Below are 24,546 nucleotides of genomic sequence, written 5' to 3'. Positions count from 1 at the left end.
TTTCAACATCTCTGCTTATTTAGGACTTTGGAGTGTCCACATGTACTTTTGCTCACTTCCTTGGGGGCTGGGCTTCATTTGCCGTTGCCATGGGAAACGGACGTTCGCAGAGTAGTTAACGCGCGGCTTCGGCGCTTCTAGAAATGTTTGTCGTTGTTTCTGTACGACTTAAGTAACTTCTTATTGTACATACTTTTATAATGATGGATCGAAAGTGTGCGCCGGAAGCGTTACGTACAGTGAAGCCTGTCCTTTTTTGTGCCCGGAAACCTCGTGCTCCGAGCAGCACTCCGGGTCGGGAGGAGCCGCGGGACTCCCGGGAAAATCAGAAGCACCAACCGCAGCAGCTGAGCCGGCGGGGCTGCCCGGAAGCGGCCCGGAGACCGAATGAGGCACCCGGACTTCCCTCACATCCGGAAACTAAACCAGTGGTCCTGGACAAGGTATTCTCAGCTGTTATTATCCTTAATAAAACTGCACTGTAGTCATAGTCAATACAGTTTGTCCCGTTTGCATTTGCGTGTCTAAAGGGGAAAGAGAGACTCGATAATATCATCTCTCTTGTGACTTCTCTAATCCACTTTAAACACATCATCACCAAAGTCATTTTTGATGCCTTGAATCAGGATTCACTTCAAAGATGTCTGGCAGTTTATTCAAATAAAAAATGGCACATGTAAAGGAGCCCAAACACACACACACACACTCTCTCTCTCTCTCTCTCTCTCTCTCTCTCTCTCTCTCTCTCTCTCTCTCTCTCTCAGAGCTATCTTTTCTTCTTTATTTTTTTCTTTCTTACAATTTCTGATTGATCCCATCTCATCCCATCTGGCAGCTGCCAAAGATCAGAAAGATTCATGGTCCCATTACACTTCTGTTTCCTTCACTTGAACTGCTAATCCCACTCACACTGATATTTTCACATCTTTCTGAATATGTGTGTGATCCCTTGCATTTCATTGCAGGGCTTATGTCTCCCCCCCCCCCCCCCCCCCACCCCCACCCCCAGGCTACACACAGCAGTCCCATCCAATACCAGTCACATTTAAATGGACACTGACCGCCCTCAAGCACAACAAGTGTGTTGCAAAACAAACATTTTTTAGCCCAGATGAAAACACATTTCGGCCCTTGCAGTCAAAGGGAAACACACACATGACCCAGTTTACTTTCACCATCTTCAGTCTGTGATTTGAGTTGAAGAGCATCTCAGAGCTGCTTTTGAACCCCCGGCGGGCTCTGCAGAGTCAGTTTTCATAATCAGCAACACAGATGCTACGTTTGATCCCAAAGCCTGTTCCCGCTAACAAATGCATTTGAAGTAAGACATTTCCAATTGTACGATGATTACAGTCACCTATGCCCGGGGGGGAAGGCTGAGCAGACGCCCGTTGCAGTGACTCATGAGGCTTCAAACAGCCCGCTACCGATCCACGGGATATTAGCAAGCTAATGCATCAAGGGGGATGAAGTGTCAAATGGCTGGTTTGTTCCCGTGGACACTGCATTCATCATAGTTATTGTTAAGCTGGCTCAGTCGCCGAGGCTGGCTGGCAAATAGAGAGAGTCCATATCAAAACTGACACATCAAAATCTAGTGGCTTATCTATGGAAATATATTTTTCGAAAGCCGTTTTACAAGTTATTGCAGCCAGCGAGGAGTCAGAAATGATACGGAGTGATGCTTGAACCTCCGATCCGACATAAAACGGTACTGTTCGGAGAAGGGAATTAATTTGCTGAAATGGTTTTGCCACGCCTGTTGCCAATCCATTGTCTCTATGACTACCGTGAACAAGAATTGCCCTGTATACACTGTAAATCACCAAGCAGGGAAAACAAGGCAATCTCATCTTCTGCACTTTCCTGCTCTGTGTTATTGCATTTACAATGCTTTTGATGTAGCTCTCTGTGGGGCTGTTAAGACAAATGCAATACTAACAGCATTGTTAGGTGTGTGTGTGTGTGTGTGTGAGTGTGTGTGTGTGTGTGTGTGTGTGTGTGTGTGTGTGTGTGTGTGTGTGTGTGTGTGTGTGTGTGTGTGTGTGTGTGTGTGTGTGTGTTACTCCTGGGTGTAGATGGAAAATACTTAGGCTAAGGCAACTTCACGGAGAATCACTAAAAGAGTTATTGATTCCCACCACACGTATGTATTGGAACATGCATTTTCTCTGTGAATACAGTATTCATGTGCTGCGATCTCTATTCTCGGTGTCCACTGAAGTAGCAGAGACGCAACAACAGTGTCCCGGTTTGACTCGAAAGAGATCTGCAGCAAATGAGCTCATCCATCAGCAGAAGCGTGTGGGGGACAAGGGGATGATGAGGAGAAGGAGGGTGAGGAGGAAGATGAAGAGAGACAGTGGGGCGGAGCAGGGGCCGAGTGGAGACAGGACCGCTCCGATGGAAGCCTTCGCAGTGATATATGACGGCCATGGCATTTCTGTGCTCTCTGGCACCTTCTTTTGTCCTTTGGATGTCGCAGCTTGAAGACCTGTGCTCAGCTTGGTCCTTGGTCCAGTTCATCTGCAGCGTTTCCATAAATCTAAAGTCATGACATTTAGGAGATTATCAGTTTTAAACACATTAACCACCAACAATTCTGTGTCGGTTTGTTCCAACTCTTTATTGAGGATATCAAACCCAAGACCTCACGTTGTTCTGGCTGCACCATTATAATTATTAAAATGTTTTTCCAAAGCAATTTGTGTTAAAAAAACAAGACATCTGATCCGTCCCCCCTGATTACTGCTGCCACCTCTCATGCTTTCCATTATGTTCACAACCGAAGCTGCTGCGGATATACCGCTCTGAAATAATAATTTTTGAAACAATGAGTTCTTGACTTCACAGCGATCAACATCATGTTCATAAGCTGTATATTTCCATGAGAGAAAAGATGAAAGGCTTTTAAGATGAGGACTAATTGATGTGTTAGGCAAATGTAGTGTTGGTGGAGTCTAAGCTTCCTCGAATGCAAGATCCATCCATCCATTAATGTTTTAGGTTTTAAGGGTTTGTATTGTTCAATTTAATGTCAAGATGTTTTTAAAGGCATGTTGCGAATAAGGGTTGACTCACTTTAACACTTGTAATCCCTTGGATTTAATGTGTTTTGTAGCTGCCGAAATAAGTCAAATGAAAAACCTGAAGCTAGAAAATCCTCATGAATATCCAGTCCGATGGTAATACCCCTTTGCCTCGTCTCTGTTGATTCATTGGTGCATACAGATGACCCACCAAAGATAGTCAACCAATCCATTAACGGCAGCCCTCCAGATTCCACAGGAGGAAGTAAGGTGTGACTGTTAATCATTAGGCCCACATTTATACTCCTCTCACACCGTGTCTTATTTATATAGCCGAAAACATCACTTCATCTTCCACGGGGAGGTTGTGTTTTTTTTACTCATTGCATTTAATTATGTAGAGATTAATTGCCTGATTATCTGTCTTTATCATATATGCAATGTCATATTAGAGACATAATCTTTACACTTGGCTTGCTGCCCAATTTGCCTCTGCAGAGGTCACATGGGGATGCGGCAGAGTCTTTCATGAGTGAAAAAGTGCTCTGAGCTCCAGAGCCACTCAGAAGACACATAGATAATGACTGCTTGTCCTTTTGGTTTTGATGCATTTGTTTTTATGCACTTTCCTTTCAGAGTTTGCCAATATTCCGTGTGCAGGCTGGAAAAAGAGCCGATATCGTCTCCCTGAGGAAGCATCTGAGCCACACCAGGTGAGGGTTACGTCTGTGGATGTTTAGCAAATAGGAAACAAATGAATCACTTCTGCTGAAAGAAACGTGTGGTGTCTCACTGATTTCCCCTCTGAAATAGATGAGGGCTATTTATGGAAAAAATCACAAAAGGAAGTCTGCAACAGTTTGCTCGCTGCAGGTATGCCCGGCTTTCAGTGCTTTTCTGCCCCGCAGGCAGCGGAGTGCTGGCACTGAAAAAGCTGTGGCATTTGGTCTTTGTGTGTTTGTGTGCATGTGTGTGTGTGACCCTCTAACCCCACCGCTGGATGTAGACTCAACATCCTCTGGTGGCAGTCAAGGGTACTTGCAACCAGCTGACATTTCTGACAGCCTCTGATAGAGGCCAGAGTGTTGAATTATTCATACAGGTGTTATGGGGAAAGGTTGCCATTTTCACAGAACTAACCCCCAGATGAATCGTGACTGTTTATTCCCGGGAGTGATGTGGCGATGATTTGGGGGCTGTGATGCCTTTTTAAGCCAAGTTGCAGCCCATTCTCCATCGGCTCACATATTAAAACCTCATACACCGCTTCGCTGCTTCTCCGGCCGGAGCAAACCCTCTGAAACCCCGTTTGGTTTCTCATCTCGGGCACTTAGGTGGAAATGTTTGACGCGCAGCAGCCTGTTTTTCCAGCAATTCCATATTTCATAATGGGTGTCTTAATGGAAATATGAAACAGCTGATTATCACTATTATTTCCCCTTGTCGCGGTAATCCCATCAAAAGGTCAGTTCACTCAAATCAAACATATTGTGTCACTTCCCTCTAGTGCTATCTAGCCTGGGAGATACAACTTCTAATTAGTCGGCTTTGGAGGCGCTGGTCTTTTTTTAACTTTTAGCAAGCAGGGCTAGCTCTCCCCTGCTCCAGGTTTTAGGATAAGGTACGATAACGTACCCTTCCCATGGCCCGCCCCTGTTCACTTTGTGCTCTGAACAGTTGAGCAAGCTTGGAACCCGGCGAACCTCGGTCAACATTCCTCCTTCCTGTGACACTTAGGTTTGGTCTGTTTAAAGGTAACTCTACTGTTTCACTTGTCAGAGTACTTTCTAATGAAAAATGGTGTTGACAAGTGTTGATAATGAGGTCTGCTGAATTATCCAGAGTAGCCAGGTCATTATTTTCCGTATGCTTCTTTGTCCATGTTTTGAGCAGCACAGTCACACTTATTATTCACATCATTTGTCAAATTCCATTCACTTCTGTTTGGATAAACGTACCATACTCGCCATACAGTTCACACTATGAACTCTATGCAAAGGATCCAAATGATTCTCTGAAATGATTCACTCTGCTCTATTAAAATTATTAAAGCTGGGCTGTTGGCTAACGGCATTAGGCAGAAAATATAATTGTTTATTGGCTGTGAGACATCGCTCAAATATATTACGGTCGACAGCTCAACCATCAGTTACAAGATATATATAACTCTTGCAAACCATTGTATTGCTTACATAACTATGATGTTAAACTGACTTAAAAATGTTGCAAACTGAATGATTTGAACACAAAAAGTGACCCTTTTTCTGAGAGGTAGTCAATGTGAATACAATAACACATTTAGGACATTCAGATATAGAAAATAATGTTTCCTGACAAGTGATAAATAACATTTGGCAGGAGGTCAAGAGGAGTATGGAAGAGTAGTGTGGAGGAAAAAAAACTACAAATTTGAAGCTCTTTGATTGAATTTAGAAAAAAAAAGATAATTCCCAAATAAAAGCGCAAAAAATCATAAAAAAATTAGACGACAATGTTACATAATGTCACATAATGCATTTCAAATGTCCCTAATCCTCCTCCTGTAGAACGGGGATTTGTCTCTTAATTTAGGTATATCCCAAACACACAGACACCGCTGCAATAATTGTCTCCATTTAAAGATGAGGTGGGAATTAGGACACGCATTTCAAGGTATTCGCCTGAATTTGATGGCTTCCTGCACTACAACCGTCATGTGTTTAGATGCTGTCTTTCATGGGTTTTTGTCAATCCGTACGTACCATGCAGGGGATGAACCTGTGATGCTCCGTGAAAACAGATACAAGAGTCTGGTTTGGTGTTGTGTTTCTCACAATTTCTCTCCTGTTTTGTCTCAGCAGTCACTGCGGAGCCTAATCAGCATTTTGAGCACCTCGCCTATGGCCCTCTGTCATTTATGACCGCGCCAGCTTGTTTTGTCGTGGTCTGCCATTTGTCGATGTTGACATGACACATCCCACGCTGTCTTTTCAACACAAATCCTGTTTCCCATCAGCCGACAGATAATAGTCCCGAGCAGCATTCTTCTGTTAGATATATAATCAGGATTTCATTTTTTTACATCATGTTGCAGTCGCTTGTATCATACCCAACAAAATGCACCAATGCGAAAGGTTTTAATCCTAACTTGTGCATAAAAAGATTCACCTATGGGAATTCATGATGACGATTCGAGCAGATGAGTAAATCCAGAATAGAGCCACAACATGAAAGTTGGACTAATCACGGTACCTCACGTACCCCAAAAACCCTATCTCTTTTGTTGCCTGGCAACAAGCTGCTACCCAAGGGCTCCTATGATCTGATCTGTTGAAAACCGTCGCCCTCCACCACCACCCTCGCCCCCAACGCACAACTGGCTAAATGTTTTGCATCACCCATCAAGCCTCCCTTCCAAGCATTGTCATCTTTAATGAGCTTTTCAAACCGGGCTCCGATTTGTGGTCATGATTCACTCTCACAAAGAACAATGACTTGCTATCGACTGGAAGGACAGGCGGCGGCGAGAACAGGCGTAAAAGGGTTTCACTTCAGAGCTCCTCTCCACTCAAACACAAAAGTTTCATTGGGTGTTTTACGTATTGATGATGCACTGCTTCCTATCGCTGCTTTTTGAAGAAGAAAAAAATGTTCTTGTCAGCGAATACAGCCTGTCATTGACTCGGCAGCTTTCTTCTGTCTGCTTCTTTCTCAGCCTTTCCCCTTCGGCAAATTATTGTTCAGCTTTCATGTTACATTCAGACATAACCGGTGCTGTTGTCACAAACACTTGTGCATGCGGCGCATCAAACAGCACCAGCAGTGAGACACCCACTTGCTCGTCCGTTAGATAAATAAGAATCAATTAAAAGGAAGCATCAAATGAACAGAAATGAAATGAGTCGCTTAAGCACAAAGAGCTAATAAAATTATTCACGTCTGAGGCAAGGTCACTGAGCCACCTCCCACACTCTTGGCAGCCGGCAGCCACTCCAGGGGAAAACTTTGTGCAGATTTGAAGCTACGCGTCATTAGCGATGCTGATGGAACCACGCTTTAATTAAGACTGCTGCATTTTTGGACTTAGATGTCACATCTGAAGATTAATAAGTAATATCAGGGGCGTGGTGGTATGCAAATGGAACAGACATGCCTCTGAGCTAAACCGGTGCATTCTGTGTATCACGGAGCGGAGCCAAATTAGCATGCTGGAACACAAGTGCTCTATGCCCCCTCCTAGGCTGAAGTGCTTGGCTCTACTTGTGGGCGAGATATTACCAGCCAGCTGCTCGCTACATAACAAATAAGACCTGGAGCAGCAGAGGGTGGAAGCATATGCAGGCGTTTGTTGTGCCTTTTGCTTGTCTGGTTTCACCCCTGCAAAAAAAGTTGAGTTCGCCTGCAAAGGAAAGGTCATGAGAATATTGTAAAGTCACTGTGGCTCTGGCCTCTATCTTCTACTCCTTGGTTTTCTTGTTGTGTTTATACCAGGTGGCAACCTCTGGTTCTGAAAAGTGAAGCCAGAGCTGAAGTGCATTCTCTCTACTGGCCATTAGGGGGCAACTCCTGGTCACAAAAAGAAGTATGGAAGTCTATGAGAAATGATGATAGTGCCCTCCAACAGGAGGGTACCGTATACCACAACAAAACATGTCAATGTCTCAATAACTTGCCATGTGGCCAAAGGATGTCCACTTCTCTGCTTTTCTGGGACTCTTCCAGTCTCTCCGTGTCTCTGCTGCAACCTGCTGATGACACTCTGTGACTCTCTATGCTCAGTGGCCACTTCCCTCTGACAACTTCCTGTTTGAAGCCTCGAAATGGTGAGGTGATGTGTCGTCTTGGTCTCATGATGTCAAAATATGAACAGCATGATAGACTGTTAAATACCAATTCTAATTGAACCAGAACATTAATAATAATAATAATACATTTTATTTTGAAGGCGCCTTTCTTGGCACTCAAGGACACCGCACAGAGGTACATACACAAAGAAACAAGAAACAACAATAAAATAAAATACAAAATAAAATAGGAATGATTGATTGATCGATTTAAGGATCAAACACCTGTTGTAAATGTTGAAGTACTGAAACATTGAACAGTTGGACATGTGCATTCAAAAGTTTAAAGAAGGTCAAATGAAATTCACCTGTAAAGGTTATAGTGCATTTTAGGTTCATCCTGAAAATTCACCTGAAAGCCGCATGCTGAGAATCTTGGTACCTTTTAAATGACTCATAATGTTAGTTTTCTAATTACAGTTGGCTTGAAACCATTCATTTAGACAGCGCAGTATCTGGTAAAATCAAACACTGTGTTCATGGCATGTCTTCTACATACAATTTCACAGAAAGTATACAAACAATAATATTAAATGATTGCAGAACCCTCATATATATTATGCTCCAGATATTACCTTTGTGATTTGATGTAACTGCTTTTATCACAGTCACAGACTTATTGGATTTCCTGATGACTGCATCCTCCAACATGAGCTGAGCCTTGGCCTTTATTTCATTTGAAAGTACATACAGCCCTGCAATATTCCTTTTTTGAATCCCACTTGGTCTCAACAGCAAAGAATAATATGCATCTTCATACTTCATAGCAGCTTTGACCTGCTTTTCTCTGCCTCCTTCACTCGAGAAGGCAAACTGATCATGTAGAATGATTAAGAAACGCTGAGGTGCGTCACCTCCGCTCTACTGGCAAAGTCACCTCGCGGTTGCCTCAAAGCGACGTCTTTTTAATTTTCCACTGCTGCATTAATGCAAAGGTAATTGCGCGTGCAGTATGAGAAAAACAAGCAAACTGTATTTGAGGAAAGGTTATGGTCGGAAGCTAAACCACCATAATTAAGTCATTAATCTGGCCAGACGTAACACGTGTCTCATTTGTGTGTGTGTGTGTGTGTGTGTGTGTGTGTGTGTATGTGTGTGTTATTGGGAAGGCACTTTTAACCGTAACTCATCTGCTTAAATGGTTTCTGTATGTCCAACAAAGACAGGAGATTAATGCGTAGGCTTGGCATTTGTGATTATTTGGATTGTTATGAAGTGAACACGCATTATTAAAGCATGCCGGTGATCCATAGTTATGCCTCTCGCACGCGTCTCTCTGCTTTGCAGGCGTTTGGCATCAGCAATTAAGCGGGGCCAGAGCTACTTCCACCTCCTGCAGAAAGAGGAGCAGCAGGAGCTGGAGGAGGAGGAGAGGCAGCGGATGAGGAGAGAGGAGCAGCTGAGAACAGAGCCACGACCTCCCACTTTCTCCTCGGACTCCGACAGCGATTCAGGCCGGTGAGGCATCAGCTCATTTCATCTCCTTTCCCCTTGCAGACTCCTTCTCTGGTGCCGTTTATCACTTTATCCATTTTCCCACTGCTTAAAACTGCATTAATCACCATTTGTATTTGTCAATCGACAAACACAAACAATTATCCGCCTACTCTGTTGTTCCCCTCAGTTCTACAGAGCACTTTGGTTTCACAGCGCATCATTTGACTGTTCTGGTTCCCCCTCACAGCTCTCATTAAACCCTGTTTAGCAGAAAATTAGCAACTAGCTGGTGAACATAGCGGAGCATTTAATGACTACAGAGCCAGATATTTCCCTCAAGAAATGGTGGAGACCAAACCAAAGCTAAAAGGAGATTCTCTTTCATCAGGTGGCCAGAAACACATAGATTCTAATGTTGCCTAAATGCTACATATGATATCAGTATCTTTATCAGTGTTATATCAAAAAATGTAATGTCTCTTTCTCCTGCTGCTACTTCTGTCTACTCTCTTGAACTCATTGCTGTCCCAGAAGAATGATCCTGTTTCCGTTCCTCTGCCCGGCGATTCTCACCTTTTCTGTTTTTAAGTCCGAACCAAGCATTTGAAGGAATATGAATAAATACTAATTGGAATGTTGGTGATGAGTATCAATATCAACAGTCACTTGGCAAGTCATCTGCACGCAATACGACAGAAGTTCTGTGCGGAGATCGATGCGAGCTAAGATACACAGCACAATCAGTCAAAGTTTATTGAGGTCCTTCTTAGTTTGAAATAACTGCTCATCACATCAGTCCATATGCTCTGATGTTATTGAAAGCTAACAGCGCTGTACCTCGGCTGCGTTCAGGTGGCCTCCGCCTGCAGGAACCAGCCGGTCGGCTCCGAACCGAGCACGCAGGAAGAAGAGCCAGTCAGCGCGGCCGTTCACCCCCGTCCACCACTCTCTGACCTCCCCTCTGCTGAGTGAAGCGCCGAGGTAAGGCTTCCACATACTGCACAGCCTGTTCCTTCAACGACATTCAATATTCCTCTCCAGCGAGCCACATATATGCTCAAGTGTTTGACGGTACTCAAGGTTAGAAGCCGCCAAAGAGCTGCCTCCTGTGTTTTTGCTCCACCCGAGCAGCTAGACAGCGGCGCATTCTTTACGAGCAGTGAAAGAGACGTGTGAAGCGCCGCTGCTTTTGCTTCGTCCTTCAGCCTGTCACTTTCGGTAAATAACCCTCAGATATATAGTGCTCACACAATGCTGGGCTGCACACAGCATGTAGGTAGACTTGCTGTAGTCCAGAGTGAAAAAGTGATTTCACAGCATTTTGTGTTGTTCTTGCATGGATTGAATGATATCTTTTCACTTAAACCAATCATATTATCATGCATTTTTTCTAAAATTATAAAAAAAGATTATAATGTTTTACAACTGTATTAATTATACATTTTGATCCTTGCAAAAAAAAAAATGAGTTAGTGAGTACAAGCACAAGTCTATAAAAATACTTTATAATGTGATATGAATATTGTATTAAAGTGTTATAAAGCTGCTTGTAACCAGGATTATACAGCGTGATGAAAACATCCATGAACAGTCAACACAATAAAGTACAAAAGGCTGTACAAATGTTATACTTTCAAATATTAACCACGTTATTTTCATCATCCCAAATCAAACAATATCAGAACATATCTCAGAAATGACATCACCTACGATCACAAATAGTGTTTTACTTTGTTAGAAGAAGAAAAAAGAAGATTGTTAGAGAAAATGTTTGATCTCATAGTCTTGATTCAGACCTCGAGGCGCGAGAGTCCTTCCTCGTAACTGCAGTTATTCCTCCCTCTTGTGTCTGCCAGTTTTCATTTTGATTCTTGTCAAACAGGTGTGTTACTACACCTCAGCAAACATCAAACGGAGGAAAACAAACAGGCGGATTGCTGAATTTTTAATGCAAAATCATCTGATATCGACAGACATTCGTGATGCTTTCATTTTGTGTATCTTTCGTACGGCCGACTCACTTTGATGCCGCGAGAACCGGAGCTGACCTTTTGCGAGAAACGCGTCAGAAAAAGTTTACTCTGACAAATGTGCTTCGTGCTCAGGTGTTGGCCGACAGTAAACGCACACAGAACTCTGGTTCACAACAGCAACATTTAGTGCTTTCTGCCCCGCTTTGATCTTGTATGGAGGGTGATGACAACCCACGAGTACATGGCTTTTGAACAGAAGGGAAATACACATCGGGCCTCATGCAGGAAGCGATATGTGAACACAGTTCCTCTTTATTTTTGTCCATATGCACAAACTGATTTCCCAGATTCACCAATGTTTTGTTATTGTTTAGCTTGCATTCTGCATATTTGTGACACACACCGCAACTCACTTGCAAAAATGATCTTTTGAATTGCCAAACATCATATGTGTAATGATGATGGTAGAAATCAAATGGGATCCACAAATTTAAATTTTGGCGTCGATTGCCATACATATTTTTTCCAAAATTAACTCCCATGGGGAACACCTCGTGGGAACATCTCTATAAAATGTTAAGGGGGCTTTACTAATAAAAATAAATGATCAGTTCCACGCCTCCAATTTATCATGAAGTATAATGAGAGTATATATATATATATATATATATATATATATATATATATATATATATATATATATTAGTATATTTGAGCATGAGAGCAGATTTGCACAGTTGGTGCTTCTGAAGTAAATGGCACAGCAGGAACGTTTTCACCTTTTACACAAAGAGATATAAACCTTGTACCAGAAGTTTCCTAAAGTTTCCTAGAGAGCCTATAGTCATCGCAGACACGTGGATGTTTCACATCTGTTGGTGCACCGTTCCACGGGGAAACATCTACATCCCATCCTGCAGCTCAGCATGCATTTCCTCCTGCACTGTATTAATACCAGAAAACAAGGCTGTATTCTGGTGAGACCTCTGGAAAATAACAGCCCTGTTGGAAGGCTGTTACCTGACATCTGACAGATCCTAATCGAGCAGACGATCTGCCTGGCAGACAAACGGCCCGGTCGATAATGAAAAGCGCTCGGAGCGACCCAGGACACCAGTGTTTGTGTGTGCAGGGTGGGGGAGGAGGCAGAATTTATATTGTGTTTGATGCGTTGGGAGAGATCACGGTAATGGATGTGGTCATAAAGCCTTGAAGCGTGAAAGGTTCGGGGTGACGGACGCCACTGCTTGACTGAGGGTTACACTGTAACCACGCGTTGAGAGATGGCATGTTTTGCATTTGTTGCGACTGCAGCAGCTTTTGTACTCGATGGTTGGACCTCTTCTGTCAATGTTTTCATCCACATATTTAACCTGCAGATTTGACCTGAACTAAAGGGTGTTCAATATGATTGGTTTTGCAATGGCAATTTCTTTATTTTTTATTTTGTTTGCCATTTGAGGGGGGTAGTACACCATTAATAAATGCAGTGATATTTATCTTTTCATGTCGGGAATATGCACAATCAAAGTCAAGAAGACAGAGTTAAAGAAAAACGACAAATGTTTGGCTCTCTGGCTCCCTTTATTAGTGCTCATACAATATGTATGGCAAGAAAATTACGCAAGTAAAAATGAAAATCTAAGAAATAAAATAAGTGCAGTAAAGTAAAATGATAAATGAATAAAATATAATATAAAATGTAGTACTGTGGTTGACTGCTGTGATGAAATGAATATCAAATTCTCATCCTTGAAGTTTTTTTTCTCATTTCCTATATTCTGATACATTTTAACGTGTGGTTTTTCTACTTTTATGGCTATGAGAAAGAAATATGGGTACATTTTGAAATGGTTAAGTACCGAATTGGATTCCATGACTCATTCAGAGGAATTATTTATGCAATTTCAGTTAAACTAATTTCTGTTGCTACATCTTCCAATCATTTGTACTACTACAAAAATCACCAGGATCTAAGAGTCTCAAAGCTAGATTATGTTGTTAGCCAGTTATCTTGGTGGCTGTTTTTACACCAGGGGTTTCCAGTCTTCTCCAAAAAGGGCTCGGTGTCAAAATCAAGGCTACGAGTAACAGGCCAACAAATGACCAACATTTAGATAAATACCAAGTTCGTGGTGACCGCATGTGACCCACCCAGCTCAGCAACGACCAGGCGTCGTTAGTGGCGGTCTGTGTGGCTGCTCAGAGATCTGACTGCATGGGATCGAAAGGTAGCAGTAAAAACCAGGTGGGGAGCTTCATTGATTTGGTCATTCTCCCAAATGAAAAGGTGGAATGGCTAGCTTGGGATGTAGCATTTTATTGATTTAAGCATACTCTCAATGAGCAAATGGATTTGACTGGCCGCTGTCTAAAATAGCAGTGAGTGGATAGACATATGTGTTGACTTTTGACATGGTAAAGGTGGGGGTTCCAAAGTAATGATTTTAAAATGTGGGTGGGACTCCTCTCATACAATGGGTCTGACCCCCATGTTGCCATGCGTCTTTCACAGACTGTCCTCCTCGAGAAAACGACCACATAGGTCGTGTGTCAAGCACCGAATTACGACCATATGTTACGTTTCAAAATAGCGCGCCCTCTAGCGGTCAAGTAAATATCGACACTCCGGTGTCTCAGACGATCGCCCCCCGTCAATCATCGGCAGAGACCCCCCCCCACACGTCGACCTAACCCTAACCTTAACCACTACTATCGTTGCGGAAGAATCTCCGCAATACGCTCCCAGAGGTCGTATTTGAGGACGTGACACACGACCTATTTGGTCGTATGAGTTGGAGGGCTTGTGTCTTTCAAGGTTAATACGATAATGCAAAATTAAAAAAAAGAAATGTTTAAAGGAGTCATAACCTGGTTTTATACGTATCCAGCCCCCCTTGGATCGCTTTGGATCAATTCGTAAAACTTATTAGAAAAAAAAAAAAAAAATTTAATCAAACATTGAGCTTGTTCTGACCCTTTTTCGTACCGCGATTTTATCACGCGAGATTACGCGCGAGGTTTTGACTGGTCCGGATGTGCATTGTATAATATGTAATGAGGCGCGCGTTGATTCGCCGCAGGAAGGACAGAGCCGGGGGGGCTTGCCTGCATGCAGACTCCAAAACATAATGGCGGCGCTTCGGCGATTTCAGGTAGCGGACGGGGCGGGGTTGGGTGGTGAAAGAGGGGTGGGCTTATGCAAGTAGCCGCCACGGTGACGTCACCGAAGGCGCAGAATCAAAATCTCGTGCTTTAGGAATGCACACCCTTGTGTGCTATTCCTGTTCGGAAAAAGAGCAGAAGCGAAAAAACGGCGCCACTTTCAAACTCCAGCCTTTCAGGCAAGTTTCAACTGAGGTCAAACACAGATATGCATGTTTTAACAAGAGAAATTGCGATTTCCTGGTGATGACTCCTTTAAGAAAAAAATGAAAACACCATTTATAAAAGGTTCCTACTGAAAAACGAATTAACTGCATGAAGAACATTTTTGAGTAGATATGGTTACAAACTAGTAAAGTAAACATAAAAAAACACATTTCCATGACTTTTCTTTTGCCACTCGGATATAATAACGTGGAGATTGATTTTTATAATGTGTCACGCAAAGTGTTATGTACACTGAAACAGTAACCTAATTAATAATTAGTATCTGCTCTCTCGGCTTTGAATGCAAAACACCACCAGGGGGCGGCGTCACTCCTTGGGTATCGCTCTTAAATCCACCTGCAGCTGTCAACTTTATTGGTCTTATAGCCTTATTTTTATCGGTATCAATTGTCATGAAGAATGAGAGGTTTTGCTCTCTGTGTCTTGTTGAATTATGCAATAAAAGTATTTTGGACAAACAAACGCACCTCTGAGTAGATGTTAAAATGCATGTGTTTGTGTGCTGTTGCAGGAAGGTCATCTACCGCCAGCTCTGCTGTCTCAATTGGCTGCTGGAGGCCTTGACTCTGGATCGCTCCGGCAGAGTCGGCCCGCTCACCTCCTGCTGGGACCCCAAGTAAGTTATTCTGGAGGTCAGAGGTTCGAACCACCCACACGCAATTAATACCAGTGGTAAGTTAAAGTGTGAATGAGAAGTTGCCTTCTCAAGCTGCCTGAGGCAAGACATCTAATCAACTTGCCCTGCTTTGCTCTAGCAGCCTGAAGAAAATTATAATTTTTTTTGGCATTGTTTCTGGTGGAAAATGTTTTCAATGCACCTGCTGTGAAAGAGTTTAGAAGCATAAAGTTGAATTATTTCTTGGTACTGAAGCTTAAGGCTTCAATGGTGCGTTTCCTGTGTTTCTTTTTTGTTAAAAAATCACCTGCAGAATGCTAATGAAGAAATAATCCTTCAATTCATTTAGAGAAAGCTCACATTTCATAGGATAACGGAGGCTCAAACACAGCAGCATGATGACCGATGAGTAACATCTCTTCCAAATCCCCCCAAAAAAAACCCAAAGCCGCACTGTTTCCAAGCGAGTCGCCTGAAGAGACGCTGCATCTGTACCATAGAGGGCCGGTGATGAAAGGCGGTGGTGATCATGAGGTGCAACCGCGAGCTGACAGTGCTGGATGAAATATATGGTCCAAAGCTCCGGAGGGGGTCCAGGCTTATCGAGGAGATTGCATTCTTCCATCTTCGCCCCCCCATCCCCTCCAGGTTTCAGCTCCCATGATATTGACCCACCACGGGGTGTCGAGAGTCAAGAAATGGAGAGAAAGTGCAGATGCAGCAGCTGTGTGCTGCCTGAATGCATATATGTTTGACCCACAGGATTGCTTTGCATCTGCTTTTGAGTTTCTTTGTTTTTTCTTGCCTTGATATTGAGCTCTGATGGTCGTTATGGTGTCAGAGGAGACCTGGACTGGGACAAAGTTTGAAGGCGACCGTCACAATGGCTCCTTGTCGTGTGTAGTACAGGAGTATTATTGCACACCACTCTAAGCCTTGAATAATTTATAGAAAAAGGAAAAAGGAAAGAATGGAAGGAAGGAAAAGAGCTACAAAGAGGGTTTTTTTTTTCCTGCCCAAACATCGTTATGTTACAGCCTCCGGGGCCTTCACTCAGCTTCAAATCCAATTTCCCAGAAAGTCTTAAGCTTTATGGGCCAAATGATACAGCTGAGGTATTACTGTACAGGAAGACAAGGAGAGGATGAAATGAAACATTATCGCAAGGTTACGGCACTGCTGGGCTTTCCACCAGGCGGGCCGCTCTGATGTCGGCCATCAATCTAAAGCACTGCACAGCTTTTAGGATGAGATGAATTATGATTTTGATAATGGCCGGAGCGACTCCCGAGCTGTCTCTGCCTCAACGGTTGCTTCCGACTAGTGGTGAGTCACAGAAGGTCACCGGCCTGATGAATGCATCATAACAGCAATTATTTCCCATTGGCAGAGACCCTGGCCGAGGCAGGACCACGATAAAGACGGTGAAAAAAGAGAGAGCTATCGAGAAGAAATGGGAGCAGTTTGTTTCAACCAAGGTATCCCTCATTCTTATTTCCTCTGTTTTATTTTTAGAATGTTTAGAATTGTTTTATCTGCACATTATTACATTGTAGCCAAAGGTATGTGGACAAGCATACTTCTGTGTACTAGATTTTCTGGTTTCAAGTTAAAGATGAGCCTGGTGACTTTTATTTTCTTTACTGTCAATAAATCCAATGAAAAGACCAAAACTAGCAATAATTGTCGACAAACAACTCACTGTTTAGCCAAAGTGTTATAAATCGTCTTCCCGTGTGCCAAAGGCCTCCATTAGTTGCCCAACCCGCAGTGTTAGCTAGTCTTTTCATGGGGTTTCTTTCACAATAACAAAAACATTGAATATTGCCAGCTTTGTCCTTTTGGATTTAACTTGAGGATTGAAAACTGTAGTCCAAAAACCAATCAGTGAAGACACGCCCACTTCTTACATACAGTCTGTGGTCTGTCTCCTGAGTTCTGGACAAACTGTTTAGAAGGTCAGAATTTATCCGTCAAAGTCCTCTACCTGTCCTGCTTTGCAGAAGGGGAGACATCCTGCACTGTGACACCCACATTCACAGGTACACACACACACACACACACACACACACACACACACACACACACACACACACACACACACACAGACACTTAGTCCTTCGGGGATGGAATTGTGTGGCAGTAGAGGACATTCGGAGAGCTGTTGCTGAAGTGTTGTGCTTCCTTCCACCCTGATAATTAGGCTGATGGGAGCGTCACACACACTTAAGGCCCTGGTCTCCTCTGACAGACGGGGAGGAGAGAGGGAAGGGCGTAGGGGGGAGAAATGGGGAGGGACATGTCTGGCTCCATTCTGTTGCTCATATGCTGTCTTCAGTTGAGAGATGGATCTACCTGGGTGTGTGCCAAGCTGCCGTGTGTGTGTGTGTGTGTGTGTGTGTGTGTGTGTGTGTGTGTGTGTGTGTGTGTGTGTGTGTGTGTGTGTGTGTGTGTGTGTGTGTGTGTGTGTGTGTGTGTGTGTGTGTGTGTGTACATATTTCTGCAGTGATCAGATGTCTCCACAAGGATATGATATATATGGAAGCATTTGCTGGAGGCTATGAGGAAAGCGGAATTTAAAACAGAACGCCGTGATTATTGGAACATTTTGCCATCATGGGCTTTTCTTTGTTTGTTGGTCTGATTTACTTTTTCTCATGAATAACCGGCCAAACAGATGGCTAGACATCAGACTGAGATATTTCTAGCATGGAGAATATAGAGCTCGATGCAAAAACCACACATTGAAAGATCTAAATCCTCAGTAGTGGCTGCCAGGTTTTTGTTCAGTCCCTCAGAACTGATACCAAGAGCCTCCATTGTGCACCAAGAGCAACGGTTATAAAGAGGCGATTATAGATTCTCTGCTGACAGTCGCCTCCATAGATGACGATGAAAGCCATTGGAGGTGTTGTGTTTTGAGTGAGTGTGATAGCCAACAGTGGCACGTGTCAGTGCAGCTCGCCGCACTAGTGCAGCAGATTAGTGAGACAATCGTTCACTTTGGTATAAAAGCATGAAATTTGGCACAGATACTGTCTAAGTGCCACTATTTTTGGAAAAAAGATGTTGGCCACTCAAAAATATAATATGGCCAGTTTTCAAGATGCTATTCAATGGTTATTATATAAATTACTCAAACAGTGATCCTATGAACAAGCATAACATTCGATATTAATACTCTCTAAAAGACATGATAATGGGAAAAGATGTTTGTCCCAAATTCAAGATGGCTGCCATTTTTAAAGATGGAATAGAATATAGAATGTTCATTATTTCAATTTTCGGAAATGGTGATGCAAGCATAAAATTAGGCAGAAATACTCTTAAAGGAAGTCTCTTTTGGAAATGTATGTGCCACTCAAAAATTCAGGATGGCGACCATTTTCAAGATGGTCACCATTTCTGTCAAATAGTCATAATGTCTGCTTTGTCTGCCTCCTCTCCTTTGACCTGTCCGGCTTAGTTAAACTTGCAAGGGATATAAAATCTCCGCCGGCATAGCTCTCAGGTTCATTAGAGTACACAAGCCTCTCCACCACGGCAAGGTGCAGTCCACAGAGAGGAAGGGCCACTGTTAGAAAGAGGAAGTGGCCAGTAAAAATTCAGTCCTATGTTCATTGCCACTGTTTCCAAATAGTGATACAGAAAATATGCCACAAGAACTCTGTTAAGGCCACTTTTTGGAAAATGGCCAATAAAAAATTCAAGGTGGAGCCTTTTTTCAAGATGGCCCTCATTTCGGTAGTATGTACACTGATACACACGTACCTGTTAGAAAAAATACTCATTCAAGATTCATTTTTCAACGTGGGTGTTGCTTTAATAGTGTACTCTGTTGGTATTGGTATAAACAATGGTATTTCAGCTCCTGTGCAATGGCATCAGCACCACTAAGTTGAGCCAATAATTTACCATCATTCAGTGTTTGTGCACATTCATGTAGTCTGTCATTCATGTGCATTGTCATTACCTGATGTAGATCAGATTCAGGAGATATGTTTTCACAAAGAAAGCAAACCTGCAGACTTCTCTGCATCATGGTTCGGCGACGCTTTGTTTGGTCTTCATCTGTCTCACTACATTGAGCATCGGATTGTTGCTTCTGGGCACAAAGTAACTTTGTGTTGTTGAACCGAAGTCGACACTTGTAGTGATACTTTGCTTGATTCCTTCTCAAAGTAGCTTCTATACCACCACCTTCATCCAGTTGTTCCAGGTCCATGGTCATTGGCATTTTGTTGATCTTGTGAAAGTGTGGAATGTTGGTGGCAATCATTTTATAGCCATCATGTTGAGAAACATGATGGGTAGATGGTGATTGGAGGGGTTCCTTGACATGGGACTTTAATTTAACATTTTGGGGGTTTGATGTATGATTAAGGCCAAGGGGTTATCCTTTTACCACCTGATCATAGACATAGTACACATTTATGTAAGGGATACAACTAGGTTCGGGTAACCTACACCTAGCCCGATCATTCATTCAGTGCCATTTAAGTCCCGTGTGATCTGTACACCTTAAGCATACATGAACAAGTCATGTATTACCCCGCTTACCCTTGGCTCGGCTCTCCCACGCTGGCACAACCTGTAAATTCAGGTGCAGCTATCTAACTACATAAATGACTTGCTAATTGATGAGGGGCTGTTGGGACACTAAACTTAGCTTTACTATTAGTACTAGTCAAGAACTACAGTCTAAGTAAAACTAGATCACTGACACTGAACCCCATGCTGAGTTCCACAGCAGTGAAGTCACCAGTGTGCCCTGGTTGTGTAATGACGTTTACTCTATTAAACAAAACCTTCCCTAACACATTACATTGAGCTCTGCTAGAAATGGTGGCCATCTTGAATATTTGAGTGGCACACACCTTTTTCCATGAGAATGTTCCTTTAAGAACATTTGTACCAGTCTTGATGATAGCATCACCATTTGATAAAGTGATGCAAGGATTTAAGAGAAATGGCGGCCATCTTGAAAAAATTGTTGTCATCTTGATTTTTTTCAGGAAGAGAGTATTTTCACAAAATGTTATGTCTACATCACAGTTTGAACGATCGACATAATGAGCATTTTACAGAAATAGCGGCCATCTTGAAAAAATGGCCGCCATTTCAAATTTTTGGGTGGCCAACGACTTTTACCCAAAAAGTGACCCTTAGAGAGTATCTGTGCCAAATGTCATGCTTTTAATATCAAAGTGAACGATTCTCTTGAAATTTGCAATTAATCTGCTGAACTACACTGTGTTTTCAAGTTTTAGTTTTATATGTCATATAGGTAGGTTATATAGGTATATAGGCCAAATATAAATATAATAATTGTATTATTTGTATCCTGACATAAGTCCTCACACATGTGAAACAGTATGTAGTTTCCTCTTTAATTCTCCTCTTGAATTAAAGATAAATACACCCTTGAATAATATTTTGATGATTATATATCATATTATATAATTAATTTGCTGTGTTTTTTTGTTATTTTATTGAGTTAATTGTTTCCTACTTTTTCTAGGTTGAGAATCGTCACAAGCTTGCTGCTTTCACTCAAAACCGTACATAAGATTCTTAATAAGCATTGCATCTGGTATTTAGTCCTCAAACAATCACCTTTTTTATATTCATAAAGACGAAGCTCCACCAGAGCTACTCCTCTGAACTACTGTTCTGTTGTGCTGACCCCTATGGGTTGAAAGTCTGCCGCACCACAACAAATAATGGGTTAGCTTTCATCTCCTTTCTCCTTTCCCCCTTCTGAAGCCTCACAGAGCTCATCCCAGGCGTCCTTGCAGCTCCTCCGCTCGCCTCCACACCCACAGGATGTCCTACATGAGCGTGGCCTCCCTCTCTGCCCTCACCTCCACCACCGGGGGCAGCAGCAGTGTGTCCTCCCTGCTCCCGGGTCCTGAGGAGGACACAGAGTCTCCAGGAGCAGCAGAGGAGACAGACCAGCCCCCCTCAGAGAGTAAGTTTTTATATATATATATATATATATATATATATAAATAACACAGTCAAGCTCCTAAAAAGAAGTAGCCAATGTTCAGTAATGTACTTAATATTCAACGAGGTTGCAAAAGCATGTGGCGTAAATGCGGAGTAGTAAACGATTATCAATCTCAAAGTTTGTTCACGGAAAGGAAAGAAGAACTGTTTGACAAGAACTTATAAATACAAAGCCTTAAAAAGTGCCTTTATTCCTGGAGACAACTGTACAGAGAAAACACACACACACACACACACACACACACACACACACACACACACACACACACACACACACACACACACACACACAGACAGTCACACACCACCTGCTGAGTCTGAAATGGAAACCAAAATAAGAGCTGGGTCTGTTCGGTACACCACTCAGCTGGGTGATCAGAGGCTCTCTGCCAGGTCTCGGCCCTCCTGTGCCGTGCCTGCACCGATACCCAGAGTGCACTGCTTCAGGCTTTCGCAGCAAAGTATAATTAGTCATCTGATCTCCCCCACCACCCCTGCCTCCTGTAGATTGCAGGTTTCATATCATTACCTCCTGATGAAAGACTATTCAGCTCGCCGCCGCTGCCTGAGTCATTGTCAGCCTGTTGTTTCTTCTTTTTCGTCTCCATTACTCTCCGTTTCTCACATTTTTTCCTCTCCTCCCGTCCTCCTGCGCTCGGGCTCTAATCATAAAAGGAGTCCAAAAATCAAAGGATTAATTCAGCTCCATTGGTTTAAAGCAATTAACTGCTGTTCATACTAATCCCCCGAGTTATGTCTCAAATCCAGAAATTGGCCACTGGAGATGGGTGGCTCTGCCCACATTACATTGTTTTGCCTAGTAAATGAATTTGAAAGAGTTCTATACTTTGGGGGGGGGGGGGGTTCAAACTCTTTGATGAAAAAAGGAATTGTCAAACTTTGAATAATTAGGTTTATTTTGCATTCCAGTGCGTCCCCCATTTTTTTCAGTAGCACAGATAGTTAATCCGCCGTGTTCATTTGCTATAATTAAAATAAGAACTCTATTTATTCAATCTAAAGCCAGACAATTTGCAAAAGTTATTGGCTATTACAGTTTTGGCTCCAGGTTTTCCTAGCTATTTCTTGTGAGAAATCATGCTATACATTTTAATAAGCGCCTCATCTGCCCGATTGGCCACACTGTGATTAATTTTGTCACAGCTCATAGAGAAGTTGAATCATTTAGGCTGGTATTTAACATTCTAATGAATGCTTTATGCTCTCTGGAAGCTTCATGAAGATTTATTGTGTCATCGCTATGTGTGACATCTAAGTATGAATTCAGAGCTGATCCTTCAGTGGGATACAGGATACATGAATCAGTCAATTGCATGGTGCAGTGATGGCATGTGAGCACCAGGGGGAGCTGTGAGATCATACATGAAAACGCATCACATAAAATGAGACATTGCAGCTTTGTTTCACTATGTGGCATGACAGTAATATTGCACAAGATCAAGCCTGGTTTGTTTTGCACAGTTGGGCCTACTTATTCGTCCATTTCTTCGTATTATTATTCTCATTGTTTCTTTCAACAGCCTCTTATCTAAACATATTTTTAGATTCTTATCAGACTTAAAATCACTTAAACTCCAGGTCTGATGAAGGTGCAGGAACACATGTAACAGATAGTGACCCGCAAACATACGGGTACAAATTCGCTACCTTTGCTGCTTTTGATTCCTTAAAAATGAAGCAACGTCTACTTGACCTTGTCATGGTTGTAGGAAACCCTGCTTTCCTCCAACCCCACATCACATGAAAAATAATCTTTTTATAAAATATGAATTAAGAGGCGGGTTTGTTTTGGTTTTTTCATGTCCAGGTCTTCGCACACTGTCAGATGTCCATCACAAAGTCAAGAAGGAGAGCCAACCTCCACACATCAGCAGGTAAGTGCAAGGATCTACATTTGATCTGAACCTCCGCCATATGACTTGTATTACAGCAGCTGGAAATATAAATGTAGTATCACTGATTACGACTAAGTCCTAAAATTGTGCCCCTGACTGCTGTTGTCCGTCAGGGCTACTGGACAGTAAAACCGAAACGAAAGCTGCACCTCAACTTATTCTCTTCCCCCTCGCTCTGCGGTGACAGCCCTTCAATTTGTCTTTCTATTTTTAGTCCCCTTCATCTCCATTCCTGCTGTGGCCCAGTTAAAGGAAGCGATCTGAAAGGCTATGTTAGGAATTTGCTGTAAAAGCGTCGGTGAAATTGTAGTGGTGAGTGAGGGGACAAAAGGGCATGTTGTAAAACGTTATCAGGGCCATTTCATTGGTGCTTTCTACCTGACATTTGCCTTTTGTTGCACACGATTGCCACCATCTGATGGCTGATTACATGTTCCAGGTGACTATTTTCACTCAGCCACCTCTTCAATAATTAAGGGTTTGTGCCAACAAGGTCTGCGTCCACATTTATGCGTTGAATTGTTGAGGTGCAAAATTTGAACCATTCAAAACATGTAGGTGCTACATTCATTTAATTTGCGTACAACTTTGTTATTTTTTCATTCAGGCGAATACAGACAAATAAAAGCAGGAAATAAACATTCAGAAAAACATGGCGGCAAATAACACACCTGCCTGCAACAACCACTGCTGATTTGTGTAATTGAATGAATTCAACCCTCAAGTTTACTCGGGTCCAGTTAGAAGGAGGTGTACGCCGTCGTAAAACACTCTGCATTCAAACTGAAAACAAGCAGCGATGTATCTTATTATAATACCCTTCATACAATTTTCCCAAAAATAAAATGAAACTCGCCAAGCTGTGTGTACTAGTAGTTCTGTTAGCTGCAAAACACGCGTCCAAAGCTAGCAAACCTGTTGGAGATAATAAACAACACAGTAAATGCATGGGGTGCAAACAAACGTGTCAAAAGAAAGCTTGATCATGAGAACACATGTCAAAGTGTGGCTGCATTAAAACCAGTCTTCCTAAATACAATGGGACAAAGACTGTTTTAGACTCCAGCTGCTCTTGGAAAAGAGGCCCAGAGTTTATTCTGTACCGGGGAGAACTATCTTAGGCCTCTGCTGTAATATCAAGTCTCAGTTTCACTTAGATTTTTACCGCAATGACCTATCCCTTTTTTAACAGTCTCTTCAATAAACAAGTCTTACTTGTAACCGTCCTCTGTGCCAGTTTGACAACACCCGAGTCCAAAAGAGAGCCTTCGTCATCCAGGACAAGGGACCAAACCGGCTCGAAGACCGCAAAGAGTTTTTGGCCTAAAAGGTGCACCCATGATTCAT

General features: G+C 42.6%; 1 protein-coding gene across 1 annotated transcript in view; it reads left to right on the top strand.

The window, feature by feature from the left end:
* Positions 1 to 203: 203 nt before the first annotated feature.
* Positions 204 to 24,546, top strand: part of LOC311023732 (coiled-coil domain-containing protein 60-like) — a gene marked incomplete at both ends in the record, with an annotated part of 48,802 nt that continues 24,459 nt past the window's right edge. The window contains 8 exons of the mRNA XM_084025720.1: positions 204 to 443; positions 3,666 to 3,742; positions 9,140 to 9,310; positions 10,142 to 10,270; positions 15,167 to 15,271; positions 16,662 to 16,749; positions 21,038 to 21,242; positions 23,112 to 23,178. Coding sequence (XP_083881846.1) covers positions 204 to 443; positions 3,666 to 3,742; positions 9,140 to 9,310; positions 10,142 to 10,270; positions 15,167 to 15,271; positions 16,662 to 16,749; positions 21,038 to 21,242; positions 23,112 to 23,178 — 1,082 coding nt within the window. The remainder of the gene's footprint in view (positions 444 to 3,665; positions 3,743 to 9,139; positions 9,311 to 10,141; positions 10,271 to 15,166; positions 15,272 to 16,661; positions 16,750 to 21,037; positions 21,243 to 23,111; positions 23,179 to 24,546) is intronic.

Source organism: Eutrigla gurnardus, assembly GCF_963514095.1.
Source record: "Eutrigla gurnardus genome assembly, chromosome: 13".
Taxonomy (NCBI): domain Eukaryota; kingdom Metazoa; phylum Chordata; class Actinopteri; order Perciformes; family Triglidae; genus Eutrigla; species Eutrigla gurnardus.
This window is presented reverse-complemented; position numbering and strand designations above follow the sequence as displayed.